At 45.5% G+C, this 19,955-nt stretch overlaps 1 protein-coding gene and 1 long non-coding RNA gene across 2 annotated transcripts in view; one reads left to right on the top strand and one right to left on the bottom strand.

The window, feature by feature from the left end:
* Positions 1-19,516, bottom strand: part of LOC149337322 (ATP-binding cassette sub-family C member 3-like) — a 165,207-nt gene extending 145,691 nt beyond the window's left edge. Inside the window, exon 1 of the mRNA XM_089553415.1 lies at positions 19,361-19,516. Coding sequence (XP_089409541.1) covers positions 19,361-19,516 — 156 coding nt within the window. The remainder of the gene's footprint in view (positions 1-19,360) is intronic.
* LOC149337323 (uncharacterized) lies at positions 6,046-15,614 on the top strand. Its single transcript, XR_016284397.1, has 3 exons — positions 6,046-6,396; positions 6,943-7,018; positions 15,309-15,614. It is a non-coding gene; the product is annotated as an uncharacterized LOC149337323 (long non-coding RNA).
* Positions 19,517-19,955: the final 439 nt, after the last annotated feature.

Below are 19,955 nucleotides of genomic sequence, written 5' to 3'. Positions count from 1 at the left end.
TGGTCTCCTGTGCAGTAGAGTCGCAGGCGAAGATGTGACTGCGGCTGATTAGAAATTCGGGGTTGCCGGTACGCAAGGGGATGTGTTTCATAAAAGGCTTCAGTGCCTGTGCTACAGTGCCGTTTCGTAATGCTTTGTGTAAAGCCGAAAGGTGGGCTTTTACATCTGCGTATCAGCTGAAGTAATCAAGCATCACTGCATTCATTTCTGCATGTTGAATTCAAAAATGACCTCGACAGTACATTATGACCTGCTGGAATGGCTTATTTAATGGTTCAATTTATTTGGGAAGTGCTTCCGGCTTTTTCGGAGGTGCGTACCGTCGCTGACCGTCTCTACAGGTTTTCACACACCCGTTTTCACTCCGGAGCCATTACATTTTGTGTTTAATACGGCGTAGGGTATGAGGAAGTCGGATTTGCCCGGCTGTCGCTTCATCATGTAAAACTTGCATAATCTCTTTTGGAAAGCAGGTAGGGGCAACAAGAATGTGGTCACCCTCCTTAGGAGCCAAGTTCTCTACGATGGTGCCACACAGAAGGAGGAATGCTTGTCTGAACACGGGTCCTGCCATCGAGGTCCTAGATAAAGCTCCATAGCTGGCGCATTGACCGCTGTTGCTGATAAAATGGAGTGGCGATTACTGGCCCAAGGAAGCCGTCGTTATTGGCGGCGGATCTACAGGGCCGGGGTCTGAATGAAAGCCGATGTCGGAGGGATTAATCGCGTCGAGACTTGTGCAAAACGTTGAGGCCGAGCTCTTGAGGCTGCCGGCTCCAGCGAGCAATGTGGCCAGATGTGCCTGTCAAGTTGGCAAGCCAGCACAATTTGTAGTGGCCGCTGACTACTTTGTGCAGTCGAATGCACAGGAAGGGGCGCAGTTTTGGCGCTGCCACGATTAACTCAAGTCGTTGTTTTAATGTGATATCGTTAAAGGCTCTGCTCCGCAGAAAATCCGGTGTATGCGTTGTCGGCATTGCGAGCGAAAAATCACGAGTATGGGTTTGGCTTGAAAGAATGTCGTACGCCAAAAAAGGACGAAACAGGAAGGGAAAACACAGAACAGGAAAGAGGCGCAACTTCCAACTTTAATAACAGGAAAGCAAACCAGGCGCTCTTTTATAGCCGCTGAGCTGCATGAGGGTGCGTGAACTAAAAAACAAATGCGGTGGTGGACGAGTGATAACAACACTGCAACACAGCACAAGTCATAGGGAGGTCGCTATTACAAAAGGCATGTTGAAAACTCATGCGAGCGTGAATGATAGCACAGGTTGAACGATTATGAAAAAGGATAAGAACTACCTCTAAGATATTAACAATCATGAAACCGATTGAAGGAAGAACGATTATGAAAAAGGATAAGAACTACCTCTAAGATGGGTTTGGCAGGTGATCCCCAGAAGGCTCCACAGGAGGTGCTCCCCAGGAGGCAGGTGGGCACCTAGTGCGGCGTCATCACAATCTACTCACAGGATACCGAACAAACTTTCCTCTGTTTTAGGTGTCAGTTCATCATTGGTCGTTCGACAAGAGCAACCTGGGTCACACAAGGCCCCCCGCTGGGAGGGTCTGTCATTGCAGGGCAGTGGCGCACCGCTAAACCGCTGCACCGCTTCGGTCGGAGGGTTTATGAGGACTCCCAGGGATCTATGAATATAAAGTCGACAATGAACTTCTGCATATATGGGATTTAACCCATTACGCTATCGCGTAAGTGTCCCCTCCAATTTCTTCTTTTGCTAGAGAGTTTGCCTACCCGCTTGACGTGAGGTATCTCGCGTAAGCGATGGCACGTTCAGGTTAGTACTTTCTTTGGGCAAGCACGATAATCAGGGCACAGCTACTAGCTTTAGTCTGTACTTCACTTCCGGAATCGCCATCGATGTGGGCGAGAACTGGTCACATGGAAGTTCCTTGAAGGCTTTTGTTAGTGCGAAAGCGCTATTCCGATGAGTAAACCCCAAGTAAGACCTTGCGATGTTTTTCAGTTTGTGCCAAATATCTTCCAATGTTTGTGGGATTGTTGCAAATGAAATAAATAAATACATAAAATTAATCAAACGAAAATTGCCGAGACAGGTATTCGAACCTGGAGCGGCGCTAACACATCAGCTTCGCTGGCCAGTGCTTGAAAGCACTAGGCTATATGCGTCCTTTTTTTTCTTTCTTTCATGGTATTTAAATACTTGGCTTTGTACAAAAAGGATATATATACATATGTGTGTGTGTGTGTATACACACACAAAGAAAACTATCTACATAGAACCTAGGTAGGCGCTACATGGCACAAGCATGATAGTAAACATGTCAGAACTAAAAGGCCGGTAGGATATACCGCGCATCAGGAGAGGGAACCGGTGCGGTAAAAAGTCCAATTCTTTGTAAATGTCCGTTACCTGCAGCAACATTCGGATAAAATGAATTCTGGGCGAAACGACAGGTTCAACGTTGCAGTCTTGCATGCGCGTTTTCCAAAGGCTTTGAAGTCCAATGAGAGGAATCATATCATAGGATTTCGAGTCATGTTGGGAAGCAACAAGATAGACAAAACGTAGACAGAACGATATAGTGGGGGCGGGAAGAGCATCGATATCAAATCCCTGTACAGATTTTGGCACGAAACAGAATATAAGTTCTCATTTGAAAACCGAGCTGTCAAAAAACGCACGGAGGCATAAACTTCCTGCATAAAGCCTACTAAACGGGGGCGTTTATTAAAATTGGAAGAAACTACTAAGTTCCGAAGTAGAGTCATGAAGTTAACCTGCAAGAATGTTCTAACAATCGGATGGGAACAATTACGAAAAAAGAAGAAACGGGAAACCAACTGTCTCACATACAGGTGCTCTAGGCCTAGTCCTTCTGCACAAAAAGACCTCAAACGATGGAAACGCTGTATGCAATGTCTGACGCAGTGAAGGGCCTGAAATACATAATAAATCCTTGTTGCCAGAAAGGTGTTGCAAGCCTGGGCTTGACCAAAAATTGAAAGCCGATGCGGTACAAACGTCTGAGCATAACGCTCATGGGCCGGAACTCGCACTTTCCAGTAATGCACACCTGATTTGTAGGTATGAAGTGGAACACCAAGATATTGAGGTGGCACACATGACCATTCTATTCCAGCATACAGGGGCGGAGTTGTGCCCCATCAACCAAATCATAGGCCAGGACTTTTGGAGCGATTCATTTGAGCACCAGAAACGAGAAAAAAATCGATCTACACTCTAAGAACTGCTACTCCTCCATTGAGTAAAAGAGCCTCGCTACTCCTGCAGGTCTCAATCTACTCTCTCTATAAACGAGAAAGAGTGAAAGGTCCTGTTCACTCCTCTTGACAAAAGAGTAAAATGGCATTTCCACTCCTGCGTACTTCAAGGGAGTTCAGTGCTTGTTTTACTCCTCCGCCCTTACGGCCATACATTCGTAAGGGCGCGCTAGCTTCTCGGGGCCGGCCTGCCAGCCTGGATGCCGGCGTCAGAAAAATGCACTGGTATTGTTTGTTCACGACCAAAGCTCTGGGATAGAGTATCATTAGCCAATGTCGAGTTGTTGGTAGAAGCGATAACAGCCATACAAATTTCCTCCCATAGCCGCTTTGCTGCTGCTCTGGAGTTCGCCTGGCCTCTGCTATAGCTCCGCTCCTGAAGGGGTCGCGGAAACCGAGCATATATTTATTTCCCTATGACGCGGGGTTCAGAGTAAAACGGTGCCGAGGGTAGCACCTAAGTGCTGGCCAGTTTCGAAGCGCATTCAGCTACAGCATCTATGTGAAATCGGCTAGGTTTAGCGACGACAAGGGCAGCCAGCGAGCAGCGCACAGTTCGTCGCCCGGCGCGACCGCGGGCGGCGTCGTTGCCGAAAGCTCGGCTCGCTCAATGATTCGCTCCGTAGCTTGCGAATCGCGCACGCAAGGCTGCAAAATCGAGCAGCGACTGGCCTGCGATTGAGCGAGCCTTTATGCCCACGTTTGCAGCACAGGTGAACAAATTTAGCACACATGTATGCATGGAATATCGGCTGCGTTGCGGCGATTCTTAAGCTCGTCCTCGACGCCATCATCACCGTTCGGGTCGACCCGAGCATATCTTTATTTCACTACGAGACATAGTTCACAATAAAACGTACTTACAATGCAAAGAGTAGCACCTCAGCGCTAGCCAGTTTCGAAGCGCTCTCAGCTCTGGCATCGAAGTGAAACCTCCTAGGCTTAGCTACGAATACGGCAGCCAGGGAGCAGGCCGAAGCTCGTCGCGCGGCGCGCTCGCGAGCAGCGTCATTGCTGAAAGCTCGGCTCGCTCACAGATTGGCTCAGAAACTTGCGAATTGTACTCGCAAGGCTGGTAAATCGAGCAGCTAGCGGCTGGCCTGCGACTGAGCGCACGTTCGCAGTACAGGTGAACAACAATTAGCGCACGAATGCTTGGGATACCGGCTGCGTTGCGGCCACGTTAAGGCGATTCTTAAGCTCGTCCTTGACGCTATCGTCACCGTACGTGACACACAGTCTGCGAACTTGAATTCGAGTACGTGCTAAAGTAAGCTGCTCGTATTTCTCGGAACAATCTTAACTCGAAAAGACAGTTGCTTCTGTCGGCTTCCATGCATGTGGGCTCTTGCTAGTAAAAGTACACTCGAACAGGATGCGGCGAGTGCGGGCCGCTGTTGCATATAAGCTAAAGTGTGAAGCAAGTATCGTCGTAGTTCCGTAACGCAGTTGATATCACAGTAATCCGCTTGTACGGGTCACATTTAAGCCCTGTTTCATGTCTCCGTCGAGCATGCCAGTGTCGCGTTGAGTAATGCATCGCAGCAGCTCTTTGTCCTACCGCTCGCGTCGAACATATCCTTGATATGGACCAGTTTGCGATACGGTGCGTTTCTTTGCGTTTTTTGTCGCATTTAAGGGATTTTCGCTGCCGTCAATCGAAATTGCATTCCGTCAACAGCGTCGTCTGCGCCGTCGTCTGCTAGGACAACCGGGGATGGGATCACAGGATCGCAGCTTCTACAAACGACATGTCAGCAAAAGTATCTAAAAGCGCTTTGGTATTCGCATTTAATAAAGAAATAAAATGAAAAAATATAATTTGTTTTTGTTGCGAACACAATTCAAATATTAGTAATAAAAAAAGCGCATTTGTAGGTTTTTTCAACGAAGCAAAACTGCAGCCGTCGTCACGTTTTGTGTTATTTGGGTTTTCGTAGCATTGTTTGAGTGCTCGTGCGGTGGACGTGTATGAAGAACACAAGTGTGTTTTGGAAACCAACGACGAGAATTACGCCCTGTCAACACTGGTGATTTTGAACGGGTAGAGCCGTGAAGAAAGGTAGCGCTACGACTTCTTGTCATCTGGAGAGGCAACGAAGAAGAATGTGCGGTTTTGCTAAGCCTTGATGAGCCGTCTGAACGGTGAGTCCCGTGTACGTTTCTTTACTTCTGATCTCTATTCGCACGCGTTATTAGTGTGCGCCTATATAGGGATGGCAGTGTAGGCAGTCTGCGTGCGGTTGCCTCAGCTATAATGCGTTAAGCCCGATTCACACGACGGTCCGTTCGCCCGCGGCCCGCGCACTACGTATTCAGGCGCGCTGTCGGCCGCGGCCACCAGTTATCACAACAGAGTTATGCGGTCGCTTGCTAGCGCTGCGAAAAACAACAGACAATGTTTACTACATTCCAATAGCATAGATTTGTGCTACGTAGGAGAGGATGATGAGCGTGCAGTGCCACGTTAGAGAGCGCTCTTGCTAGGCCAGCTGCGGACAGACAAGGGAACTGACAACGGTCGAGTTGCCTCGCGGCTGGTGACCGTCGGATTGATTTGTGCTACTTAGAAGATGACGATGAGCGGCAGTGCCGCGCGACAGAGCACTCGCGCTAGGCCAGCTGCCAACAGACAGTGCTCAGTGTGTGTACTCGTCGGATTAGTGCTTACGCCTTAATATTTGTCATACAATTTTTTCGGGGACAATGATCGCGTGTAAAAGGCTGGGGCATATCCCTTGCCTAGTCATTTGTAAATTTTTATCTGTGCTTCCCCTTGGAACAGAATTTGACACAGTATTATGTCAAAGTTAGATCGTTCTTGCGTCTGCCCTGAGGTGTAGGTGTCGATGCTTCCTCGCCTTCAGATTTTGAGAACTGTTTGGGATGCAACTGCGCACTTATTTAGGATTTCAAGCTTTTTGCTATATCCCTCGTTTGTGCGGCCCGCTTTCAAGTCGTTCGCTATATCGGTGATGGTTTGTTATTGATTTTCACTTTCTCTTATTTATTCTTGGTTGACTGCCACCAGCTGTGCTGCCGGCGATTCTCCGCGCTCGGAACTATTCCCGGGCACGAGACCCTACCCACAGACCTCCCTGCACCACACTCACCAGTTTTCTTCGGTATTTTTTTCCCTTGCTCTTACTTGCATTGCCACTAGGCAGTTTTTATTTCTGTGCAGATTTGTTAAATCCAATACCAATTTTCGTTTCATGCTGTGATGTGAGATATCGTGCTTCTTGCTAATGAATGCATGCCTTTTCCATCCTCTCGTCATTTGTGCAAAGCAGACGGGTCTACTGGTCGCTACGTTCAATTTAAAAATACCTTCGGTGCTGCTCCAAAGCACCCTAGTAGTAATAATTAAATCCTGTGCATGCTATATTCGAATAGTTACGCTCTTTTCATCATGCATAAAAATAGTGGTATTCCAGCCTGCTCATCTTTCTATGCGGTTGTGACAGTCATGTAAATCTACTGAAAAAATGTATATCGGTGCATCACATGCAATCTGTTCATTTCTTTTGTCATGGGCCATCTCATTGCTTTTTGTGTTCCTATGTGAATACCTTATTCTAATTTATGAAGCAGTAGACAATTTCTTCTCTTGTCATTCATGACATTGTTACGGCCACTGACAACAGTTGCTTTGACATATTTATTTGCAGTTGCCAGCTGCCAGTATCTACTGGGCCATTCGTGCTTCCAGCTTTTGGCTGTGCTATCTCTCCTCAGCTGTTTGTGGTAGGTATTGTTTTCCAGTGATGCATACCTTACCTGCCTATTTAGAAAAATTTCGTAGACATAGACTCACAGCCGGGTTTAGAAATGCATGCAGAGCTCTACGTGCACTTAGCAGCAGTACCTCCCTGTATAATCACGTGAATCTGATCCTGAATTACATGAATGTAATTACATGATCTGTATGAAATAGTCGCTCATGAAGCTTTTGACTGCTGCTGTTAACATAATGGAATTTACACTGCTTCAGGTGGAGTGACTATTTCACACATGTTGCCTCTTATGCATATGTGCCCTCTGAAAGGGCGAACATATTCCTTTATCCCTTTAAAAAACATTGTGTTCTATCATGATGCTTTACCGGTATTTCTGGTGTATAGACCAAAATGTCACTCAGTATTGTAACATGAAGCGGGAACTCAGTTTGTCCAATGTTTTAGAGGTAACATGAAGCGGGAACTGAGTTTGTCCAGTGTTTTAGGGGTCCTAAAACATTGGACCAACACAGTTCCCACTCGAGTTATTGATCACTTCGCTCTCGCCCTACCATAAGCTTGCCGTCCAGGTTGAACAAATTGATAGAGCGACTGCTCCAGTGAAGTGGTGGTTCTGAGTTCGAACACCGGACCAGGACGAATCTTTCTTTAACTACGAAGTTTCTGTGAAAGCTGTATAGCTTTCCTTTGTAGCCGTTTGGCTGTGCTCGAGTGGATGTCAATGAGTAATTACTCCTTATTACAGATCTTTTGTCAACGCCAAACTTATTCAGTAGCAACAAATAGTAGAAGGGTAAAAGCATGCTGCTCCCAAAAATTCGTTAAGCATGTTATAAAATGTATGCTGTATTGTTTTAACTGCTGCAAAGAAATAACGGTGATGTTAGATGCCCAGCCCCTATTAGGTAAACATAGCTCGCAACTAACACAGTGGATAGAAAAGAAATATGGACTTCAACCCTCACGACGACCCTCACCCCAGTAAAACAAAAAGTGCCAGTGTTGCCATACTTGAGAGCTTTGCTCTTCAAAATTGCAGTAGACTGCTACTCAAAGTTGACAAAAAAAATGCGTCTCGTTTTCTGCATGTGCATTCCATAGTGCTGGTGCCATTTTCACTGGCCATTGACATTCAGTCGCATGATGTGCACCCCGCTCCTCGAGTTGATTTTGTTTGTCTTGTGAACCTGCCGTCAAAATCAGTGCAGGATAATGCTTCCCCAGTTGATCTGCAGTTAACCTTGTCCTTTGCCAGCTGCTGTCACCCTTTCTCCACAGAGAAGGGCGTTGGGAGTCCAAGCCAGGTGGAGTTGAAATATTTGACTAGTAGTGGACAGGGATCCTGCGGTTTGTTGAGGACACAGGCAAATTGGAGACTTATGGAAGAATTTTTTTACCAGCCAAAGAAGACGCATACACAAGAGAGAACCGCACAGGACAAGGGCTGGTAAAAGCCGTAGTCCTCTGTGGTCCTCTCTTGTGTATGCGTGTTCCTTGGCGGGTAAAAAAATTCCTCCGTAAGTCTCCAATTTGCCGGTGTCCTCCACAGATTGGAGGATCCCTGTCTGTTACTAGTCAAATTTCACTACTCCACCTGGATTGGACTCGCACTGCCCTTCTCAAACTTTTGAAATCCTGTTGCCCTAGCAGATCATCAGCTGTCGGTTGTATTACTTTCGCTTCAGTGAAATTTGACGTGTAGCGGACAGGGATCCTAGAATTTGTGGAGTACACAGGGAAACTGGAGACTTATAGAAGAATTTTTTTACCAGCCAAGGAAGACACATACACAAGATTCGTTGTCTCTGTTTCACAACTGAAAGTTCTAAATACGTGCAAAAGTGTATCGTGCATTCACACGTATTTTGAAAACTCAATTTTTGCAGCGTTAGGTTTTCGGAATTGGAGCTGTAGCATTGCCGCCAAAGAATCCCGCTCGTTAACAAAGCGCACACTTATTTGCTAGGTATATATTCCGTATACCGCAACCAGTACACGTCACTGTTTGGAAGGTTCTGTCGCGAAATTTCTGATTGTGCAAGGTAGCTTTTCTTTTAAATTCAAGCGCTCTCTATTTGCTTTTTCCTGTGCATATTCATCGGTCGTTTCAATTCGGAAGCATTGGTGCTGCAAGACGTGCATACGGAAGCTACATTTGTGCACAAAGCTCCTGAATTTTTGAAAGCGCAGCTCTGACAGTTCTCGTTGTCATAAATAAGTACAAAGCAGCCTAATCTTTTTGGACACACCATTTCATGCTCTTAGCTGTTTCTGAGAAACAGGCTGCTTTTTTTCTGTTTTTAGTGTGAAACATTCCTAACAACTTCTTTCTTTCTCCATGCAGAGATAGTCTATGCATACACGGGCAGCTTGATTGCAATATTTAGGGCAATATTTATAACAGGTGCAGTGAGCCTTGGAGCATGTGGACAGAAATTAAGCTAGGGTGGGGTGGGGTATTTTCGCACAGGGTAATGTTATGCGGAGGGTCTGGCGTATTGAAACCGAGTCTTTCTGAGCTCTTATTAGACGTCCCAGCACCAGGACAGTAGTTGAGGCTTTTCTTCTTTGTTGTCTAGTCAATGGTTTCCATCACATAAAATAGCCTTAATTCTAGCTATCCCGTGGCCGTCTACAGAACGATGCAGATATACTGAAGTGATCAGTGTTGTATAAAAGTAGTGAGAACATTGCAAATGCAAGACAACTTCATTGGTTTGCAGTGCACTAACGTGGCAGTCAGAGAATTACACATTACATTTGCAAATCTAAATTGTGCATAATAGTATGGACTGGCACGTAATGTGCGAAGTAATCACAGTTATCTCGTTCATGCCAAATGCTAGTGTCAAACATTGTCAGTATTGCATATTTATAAAGAGCAGACATGCTGCGCCTAACTTGTCGTTGGATAGATTTTATTACTATGAAAGCAAAAAGTTTACACATGGCTGTCGTGTTCTTGCGTGGGAAGTAGTATTACCTTAAAGGAGTATAAACACCAAATTTTTGGTTATGTGTGTTCTTTGTAGCGACGTGCTGGGCATTCGTATACATAGAATTGTTGCATAGTATTCGTCTCCAATCGCTAAATAATTACAACCAGATTTCTTTTCTTCCCTGTTTCAATAGCATAGCAACTGCTATGACATCAATGTTCAGTATAGGTTATGGAAGGCACAAAAAAGCTACGATATCGCTACTTCATCGTTTTAATTAGTTACAATGCTAAAGCCAGCCTGCCTTAAGAGTCTGAATCACAATGAATGACGAAGCCGCAATTATATTGCAGTTTTCCTCATGCCTCCCCTGGCTTATACTGACCTTTGATGCCATTGCCATTGCTCAGTTTTTAAAAGTGAAGCAGGAGAGAGAAGATATTTAATTACAAATTATTTAGCAGTCATAGGCGAATACTGTGTGGTTATCCGTGCATAGTAATGCCTTATGCATCATTAAAAACAAAAAAAAATGTGCAACTGAATTTTGCTCGGCTGCTGACCCAAAAGACGCGGGTTTGATCCCGGCCGCGGCGGCTGGAATTTCTTTGGAGGAGAAATTCTAGAGGCCCGTGTACTGTGCGATGTCAGTGCACGTTAAAGAACCCCAGGTGGTCGAAATTTCCGGAGCCCTTCACTACGGCGTCTCTCATAGCCTGGGTCGCTTTGGGATGTTAAACCCCATAAACCAACCCAAACCAAACTGAAATTTGTTGTCTGCCTCTTTGAGATGAAAAATTTTGAATTTTTCCTTCACTATTTTAGAGCATGAAATTCAGTTAATGGTATCTGAGAAACAGGAATTGCAACAGCCATTTCTCTTCAGCAAGAAAACTGTCATTGGTTTAAGTGTTTTCCCGATTCAAGGTTACCCTGAATAACACCATCTGTCGGGCTAGTTGGTTGCGATCCATATGTATCAGCAGCGCGAACACAACACAGGAAGAAGGAGAAGAAGGTAAAGAGCGCTGAACTTCCAACTTTTATTTGAGCAAAAATTGAACCCGCACTTTTATACACATACCAGGTAAAATCCCACCAGGGGGGTAATCAAGGCGTGCTATCGAATTGGGACCAACACGATGTCCAGGGCATCAAAATGATAACTACTATCACACTATACAAAGACTTCCATGAAAAGCACGAATGACATGCGGAAAAAAAAAACAAGACAATGTAAAAAACAGGGTTGAGTGTGCGCAAATGGAAAAAATGGAAAAACAGGGTTGAGGGCGCGAATTTTGCTAAAAGAAGAAAAAAAAAAACACATGAGAAGGCGAGACACGGTAACAACGTAAGCGATGCGAAGGGATGAGCGCCAACAATTAACACGGCTAGAACTAAAATGCAGTGTGCCCCTAAAAGCCAGGTAAAATCAGGTAAAACCAGAGGGAAAGGTGATTTCTTTTTCAGATAATGAGATGGAAGGGGTGCTTACGCAACCTTCTTTGAGCCCTGAGATGTAGGTAGCTTCAATGATTTCGCATGTTAGTTGGTTTTTATGTTTCTTTAAGACGGTTGCTTTCTTAAAATGAGGAATGCACTTCTTTTGGCTGTCACATACGCTGCAATGGGCGGGCAGGTTCCTCAACGGCGCCCCAGTTAGATCGTTCCTATGTTCCATTAACCTTTCGTTTAAGCATCTTCCTGTTTGGCCTATGTACGCCTTACCGCAAGCTAAAGGTATAGAGTATACAACACCCTCCGCACAAGGCACAAAAGGATCTCGGTGCCTGGTTGTACAGCTACTATTCTTTTTCTTTTTATTAACTTTGTTGCACAGGCTTGACAGGCGCAGAGGGGCTGAAAAGACTACGTCTACGCCTGCTTTTCTGCCAATTTTCTTCAGATTATGCGAGATTTGGTGCAGGTATGGCAGAACGGCGACCTTTTTGTTCCGCTGTCACGTATCATCCGGGGCTTCACATTCATGCTTCATACTTATCAGGACTTTTTTTGCAACAGACGAAAGGAGAGATTGCGGGTATCCTGATTGCGTCAGCCTCAGCACTTGGCTCGAAAAACTGTCCTGCAACCTGTGTTCACAAGATTTTGTGAGTGCGTTCTTAAAAGTTGACTTCACGATGTTCCTTTTTACAAGTTTTGAATGGGCTGAATCGTAGGGTAGGATGGGCTTATTGGCTCTTGGTTCAAATAACCAGCACACATGGTCCTCTCCGAAAAACAACTTTAACTCTAAAAACCGCATGGCGTTTTGTTCTGGGAATTCATGAGTAACTTCAAGAGGTGATATAGTATTAGAAAAAGTGTGGAGGACTTGAGTTGCTTCTGTTTTAAAGGCTTCAGTGTCGCAATCTAAGAGGACCAGGAAGTCGTCGACGTACCGGAAAATTTTTAGAACGCTTGAAGACTCAAGCTTGTCCTTCAAGGATCTGTCATGCATAGCGAGGAAAAGGTCGCTCAAAATGGGGGCGATGCATGACCCTATACATATGCCTTGCTTTTGTATGAATCTCGAACCGTTCCACTCTGCCACTGTTGATTTTAGGTAAGCGCATAGCAATTCAATGAAGCCATCCGCAGAAACGCCACACTCATTTTGGAAGGCCGCAGTGTGGCGTTTCTGCGGATGGCTTCACTGAATTGCTATGCGCTTACCTAAAATCAACAGTGGCAGAGTGGAACGGTTCGAGATTTATACAAAAGTAAGGCATATGTATAGGGTCATGCATCGCCCCCATTTTGAGCGACTTTTTCCTCGCTATGCATGACAGATCCTTGAAGGACAAGCTTGGGTCTTCAGGCGTTCTAAAAATTTTCCGGTACGTCGATGACTTCCTGGTCCTCTTAGATTGCGACACTGAAGCCTTTAAAACACAAGCAACTCAAGTCCTCCACACTTTTTCTAATACTATATCACCTCTTGAAGTTACTCATGAATTCCCAGAACAAAACGCCATGCGGTTTTTAGAGTTAAAGTTGTTTTTCGCAGAGGACCATGTGTGCTGGTTATTTGAACCAAGAGCCAATAAGCCCATCCTACCCTACGATTCAGCCCATTCAAAACTTGTAAAAAGGAACACCGTGAAGTCAACTTTTAAGAACGCACTCACAAAATCTTGTGAACACAGGTTGCAGGACAGTTTTTCGAGCCAAGTGCTGAGGCTGACGCAATCAAGATACCCGCAATCTCTCCTTTCGTCTGTTGCAAAAAAAGTCCTGATAAGTATGAAGCATGAATGTGAAGCCCCGGATGATACGCGACAGCGGAACAAAAAGGTCGCCGTTCTGCCATACCTGCACCAAATCTCGCATAATCTGAAGAAAATTGGCAGAAAAGCAGGCGTAGACGTAGTCTTTTCAGCCCCTCTGCGCCTGTCAAGCCTGTGCAACAAAGTTAATAAAAAGAAAAAGAATAGTAGCTGTACAACCGGGCACCGAGATCCTTTTGTGCCTTGTGCGGAGGGTGTTGTATACTCTATACCTTTAGCTTGCGGTAAGGCGTACATAGGCCAAACAGGAAGATGCTTAAACGAAAGGTTAATGGAACATAGGAACGATCTAACTGGGGCGCCGTTGAGGAACCTGCCCGCCCATTGCAGCGTATGTGACAGCCAAAAGAAGTGCATTCCTCATTTTAAGAAAGCGACCGTCTTAAAGAAACATAAAAACCAACTAACACGCGAAATCATTGAAGCTACCTACATCTCAGGGCTCAAAGAAGGTTGCGTAAGCACCCCTTCCATCTCATTATCTGAAAAAGAAATCACCTTTCCCTCTGGTTTTACCTGATTTTACCTGGCTTTTAGGGGCACACTGCATTTTAGTTCTAGCCGTGTTAATTGTTGGCGCTCATCCCTTCGCATCGCTTACGTTGTTACCGTGTCTCGCCTTCTTATGTTTTTTTTTCTTCTTTTAGCAAAATTCGCGCCCTCAACCCTGTTTTTCCATTTTTTCCATTTGCGCACACTCAACCCTGTTTTTACTTTTTTACCGTGTTCTTGCCTTCTCATGGTTTTAGCAAAATTCGCGCCCTCAACCCTGTTTTTCCATTTTTCCATTTGCGCACACTCAACCCTGTTCTTTACATTGTCTTGTTTTTTTTTCCGCATGTCATTCGTGCTTTTCATGGAAGTCCTTGTATAGTGCGATAGTAGTTATCTTTTTGATGCCCTGGACATCGTGTTGGTCTGAATTCGATAGCACGCTTTGGTTACCCCCCTGGTGGGATTTTACCTGGTATGTGTATAAAAGTGCGGGTTCAATTTTTGCTCAAGTAAAAGTTGGAAGTTCAGCGCTCTTTACCTTCTTCTCCTTCTTCCTGTGTGGTGTTCGCGCTGCTGATACATAAGGTTACCCTATATTTTAAACTGCACAATGTATTACGTGACAAGAAACCGTCAAGCACAATAGGTGTGGTTTTAGAAATGACTGGAAGTGATAAGGGAATACATTTACTTAGAGCAGGCAGTGACCGCTGATCCGGATCATGAAGGGTAATAACTAGAGGAATATGGATGGGGCGGAGTGCATATAGGCAGGTTCTCTCAGATCATGAATGGCAGTTTTCAATACCCCTCAAGAGAAAAGTATACAACAGCTGTATCCTACCGGTATTCACCTATGGGGCAGAAACGTGGAGGCTAACGAAGAGGGTTCAGCTTAAGTTAAGGACAACGCAACGAGCTATGGAAATAAAAATGATAGGTGTAACGTTAAGAGATCGGAAGCGGGCGGAGTGGGTGAGGGAACAAACGCGGGTTGAAGACATCCTAGTCGAAATCAGGAGAAAAAAGGGTGCTTGGGCAGGGCATGTAAGACGAAGGCAAGATAATCGCTGGTCCTTAAGGGTAACGGAGTGGATTCCAAGAGAAGGCAAACGTAGCAGGAAGCAGCAAAAAGTTCCATGGGCGGAGGTTTGCAGGAACACGGTGGACATAGCTGGCGAAGGACAGGGTTAATTGGAGAACATGGGAGAGGCCTTTGCCCTGCAGTAGGCGTAGTCAGGCTGATCATGATACTTGCAGAAGAGGTTGCTCATGTTAAAATTTTCATTTGGTAAATATGTGCTTGTTTTACATGCACACAGCTTTTGAAAGGACTACCATAGTGATAATTGTATTGGGCTTCATAAAATTGTAGCTCTGAATGAAGGTTTGCAATGAAAGGTGTCTGCACTTGGTCACAATATAGGTACACACTAGTGGCGACATGACACACACGATCAGTACATTCTAGTTGTATTCTTTCTTTTTTTTCATGGGGTTATATGCAGGATAGTATGAAAAGGGCATTGGAATTGACTCTTACTTGCATTATTTTCATTCATGTTTGCAGGCACCCGGAGAAATGCACGCATAGCCAAAGCTCCTTCACTCAGCCGAGCAAGCTACGGCATCATCCAGCATCTTAGTTTCTTTTGAGCGCTTACAGCTCACTGCGGTGGATTTGGTAGATGGGTTTACTTTGCTTTTGGCAGTGTTCTTGGCATTTAATGTCAAGTACACCCCAAAAACAAAGCGGGCTTGTCTGCTGCTTGAGACACTAATGGGGCTTGATCCTAGCGAGTGCCTCCCGAGCGTGTTTTGGGCAGCCACAGCAATCACAGCAATGACTTGAGAAATAAAAGTTATCAGTGTTGTACATTTGTGTCATTATTTCTTGAACCATTGTTATTCCCAACGCAGACAGAGCACCATACTAATGTGCAAACTGTAGTGTAGCCATAAAGTAGTTGTATGAGCAAAAATTATAATCCCTTTTGCTCATTACTCTTTTGTAGATGTAGCGCAGGTGGATCCTGCAAAACATATGACCAACTTGCTCTGAAGAATATGTGAAATAAGAAAATTAGTAGGATACATTGAAAACACGTTAAACTCCTTTTGAAGAAGTAAAATAAGATCTGGGCTGATACTCCTTGAAGGAGTATAGTCACTCTAACAAACGGAGTCCTGGAACTCTACCTGAAAGAGTAGTAGGATGCTGTTTCAATGTGGTAGCTTTACTCCCTCGGAGGAGTGCCTGTACTCTATTGCAGGAGTAGTACAGTACTCCTTGAGTAGGTGTTGGATCACTCTTTGTCCAGAGGGAGTAATTTTATTCTGGAAAAAGGAGTGGAATATGGGACAAGCGAATACTCATTCAAAGTGTGTTCTGGGCACTCCTCTGCACTCCTTTAGTTCTAAGAGTGTATCGTGAACAATACATCATCAATGCTCGCTCAGCACATCAACTCTCGCGCTGTGCATTGCGCATCGTCTTTTTCGTCGAATTCTATCAGCGGCGCGAAGACTTTGACAGAGAACTCAGTCTTCATCCTCATCGTTAGCGTTCATACAATTCTGCTTTCCAACGTTTATAGATTGCACCAAGAATTCCCTGCAAGTTTTTGCTCCATTTCTCATCGTAACAGATCGTGGGCTCCAAGGCTTTGGCAGTGCGCGCGAAATACTTTACCGATCACCGGTAATCGGCGCACAAGCTCAGAACTCAACTTTCCTGTCGGCATGTTGTGTGAATAGCGCGATGGCGACCGTTTCTTCGCTTCAAAGCACACTCCGTCTATACACAATAAATACAGCGCAGGATGCCGAACGAAGACCGCAGATGCGACGCCCTCATAGTTGTTTGGATGTTGGATCGTTCTTTCATTTGCGCAGTATTTCTTCTGCAATTTATCCATAGCGACTAGACAGGCTCGGCATCCTTGCACATACTGCATCCTTGCTGACAGCGTCGCTTAGGAACAGCGGCTAATTGGAAATTTGCTCTTTTCTTGTTTCAGATTTACGCGAGAAGACGACAGTGTCGGGGACTCCGTGTGGCCCCTTTTGCGTTTCAAGGAAGTTTGTAGCGGACACTGTAGCATTCCTCGCGCAAACGACCAGCATCTGCCGTTAGAGGCCAGCAAGCCCCGTGTCCATAACTCATTGGAAAAGTTCATGCGGCAATGTAAACCTCAAATGGCGTTTCATTAAAGTCGAATTTCAGCCTCTCTAGCCAGTATATATGTAGCCGACGTAATTCTGCCAAATTCCGCTCTCGAGGTCCATCGAAGAACAGTGTTTTGAATCACGAAGCCGGTTGACGGTGAATATCTTTTTTCACTTAGAGATGAGTTTAAGACGTTTGCGGTTATGAGATTACCGAAGTTGGAGGAGAGGGGATGTGGTAGAGGCCTTTGTTCTTGAGTGCGCCATGTTAGGTTTATATGATGATTAAAAGATGGAAAATTCCTGGGCCTATTCTTGAAGACAACAAGCGGTGCTGTGGAAGTACTCTTTGAAGGCTAGATGACGTCCTGTTCGACCAGGTGGGCTCGGCATTCCTCTATTAACACTTCTTAGAGGCTTTGGCGGAAGGGACGGCGCTTTTTGTAATTTGCTAGTAAATGATGATTTTCAATAGGTGCTTGTGGGTGCTTGGTAGACGGGCGAAAAGCAGTCCTTGCAACAACAAATGATCCTTCGTAGGAGTTCTCGTCTGTCCGCGGCTAGAGCAAGATTAAATTCATAGGTTGACTGTGGGGCTTTGGTCACTGAAGCCTTCGCGACGTGTCAAAGGGCGAACGTACTGCTCAGGCCAGCAATTTCTCCCTGGAGACGATAGACGTGATAGTGAGGATGTTTCTGTGTTCATGTGTAAAGTTGAATAATAAAACTGTACATTGTCGGTGAAAGCTTAGACCATGTCTACGGTGAATCACCAAGCATGTCACTATGAGGTACAAATCTTAGATCAGTGCATTCGGTTACGCAGGCGTACGGCGCTCGGGAAGCCATTTTTTTTACGGACGAGCTTGTTTAATGCCGGTGGCTTGTGAATGTCATCTTCCTGCGATCTCACTGGCGCATCTTTCTCATTGCGCAGCTGCGCACTACAGTTCTCTCGCGATAGGTTGTGTGCGCACTACCAAAATTATGTGGGTACTTGTGTAGCCTTTTCCGTGCGCACAGTTTTGTCAGGCGTAAACAGAATACGGTGAACTGGATTCAGCTGTTGCGCGGAAAAATATAAGCAGGACAAGTGGCGAGGGGGGTGATTGTATGCCACAAGTGCGTCCGACATCTGTGCCAGCAAGTCACGGGTCGAAAGGCCAGCATGAAACCTTGCCAGCTGTTGTTGGCAGCCTGGCTTGAACAAAGCGAACTAGCGAGGCGCGCAAAAAGGGAGATGAGTCTTGTAAACTAAAAAAAAGTTTGCGTCAGTACAACGTTCAGAGAGTCGAGTATTGAAAAAAAGGGATCAAAGAATAACTGAAAACGTCAGCCGGTTAATAGCAAACAAAAATAGTGTGCTTTGATGTCCCAAATGGGCACATGGGATACGAGGAACGGCGCAGTGGAGGGTTGCGGAAAAATTCCTTCCGACTGCAGATTTTTAGTGTTCGCTGACATGGAACAGAACATGGGCGCCTTTCGTGCTTCGCGTCTATTGAAAAGAGTGTGCCGCGGCATGGATTGAACCCTCCGGCTCAGTAGTTTCTTTCAACTGAACTGACAAGAACATGTTGTAGGGTTGTGTTCTACGCCTTTTACACTTTAATTCACTGAGTGACCATCCTGTGAATATGCGAGTTTTCTGTTCGTTCAACCTGCTCAGCGTTGTAGCGCTCTTTTGAAACCGGCACCGAGGAGTTGTATACGCCATCAATAAGGCTACTGTGCTCTAGCGCACTCCTTGATAGGGGTACGGTAAGCGGCCTAATTACTAAAATACGCATTAGTGTGCTTGACAATGGAAGCAGATTCCCATCTCAAAACATATGAAGGTGGTGAAGTTACCAGGATGTTCAGCGAAGATTCATTAACTTGTCCTTGGTACGTTGGTACGCGCAAGACCGCCGTTGTCGCATTGAAAGTCTACTATTGTCAACTTCACCAATTCAGTATGTTTCTAGGTGGGAAAGTGCTTCCATTGCGGACAGTAGGCACTGTATATTTAGTGTGATGGAACTATGACCTTGGGGTTGGGCAGCATCCTTTGTGCATATGGCCATCGTCCCTGAAGTTGCAGCACGTGATAGAAGATTCTCCTCTATTGTGGGAAGGAGGGTTCAGCAACGGCCTTGCATGGTTGCCGAAGCCAGCACCCATAAGAGAATAGTTATTAGCCAACACATTAATGGTCTTCAGAAAGGCATTATGTAGGGATGGTGCAATCACGATATATATGTAAGCGGGCTTAGAAAAACAGCACCAAATTTGGAAGCAGAAAAAGTGGCAGGTTCTGATAGTAGACTATAAAATATCACCATTAACGCAAAAGCCATGCAGAAGAACAATGCGTCATGGAACACAATAAGTGCTAAATGCCTGCCGACTAGACTCCGGACGTACACGTGTAACCACACCTATATTTTCCACCACAAGCGCGCGTGGGCTCACCATGTGGGCGATGTCGAGTAGCGTCCAGCACGGACCGCCGGCAACCACGGTGTAGTTGTTGCGAGCGGTCTGGGCTGCACCGAAGAGCGCTAATATGGCGAGGGGTGTGCACTTGAGGAGAACAGCTGCAATCTCGGCAGGGCGAAGCACGTCCATCGTCTGCGTAACATAGAAGGCAAACAAAAAATATATGAGGGTCGTAAAGGTGCTGTTTGTGACTCCCTGTCCGGGTGCACAGAAAGGGTTTTGAGAAAAGGAAATGGCGCAGTAACTATGCCGCATCTCGATGGCGACATTAACCACACAATAAGGGAACAGATTAATGAGGGAGTGAAATAAAAAAAAGAGAAAAAGCTTCCGTTGCGGAAGACTGCGGAGTAATTTCGACCACGCGTGGTCATTACAACATCGACATCGCACCGACAGGAGCGGTATGAAGGATGGAGTGAAAGAAAGCAGAGGAATAGAGGAAGAATGAGAAATAGAGGCGCCATGGTGGTGGTCTCCAAGCTAATAAGACCACCCGGTGATGTTTAACGTACGCTGACATCGCGCAGTACATGGGCGTGTTTTGAAGTTATCTTCATAGAGAAGA

The sequence above is a fragment of the Amblyomma mixtum genome, chromosome 7, assembly GCF_055824585.1.
Source record: "Amblyomma mixtum isolate Tamu chromosome 7, ASM5582458v1, whole genome shotgun sequence".
Classification (NCBI taxonomy): Eukaryota; Metazoa; Arthropoda; class Arachnida; order Ixodida; family Ixodidae; genus Amblyomma; species Amblyomma mixtum.
The sequence above is the reverse complement of the archived record's forward strand: the minus strand, read 5'-3'. Positions and strand labels throughout refer to the sequence as shown.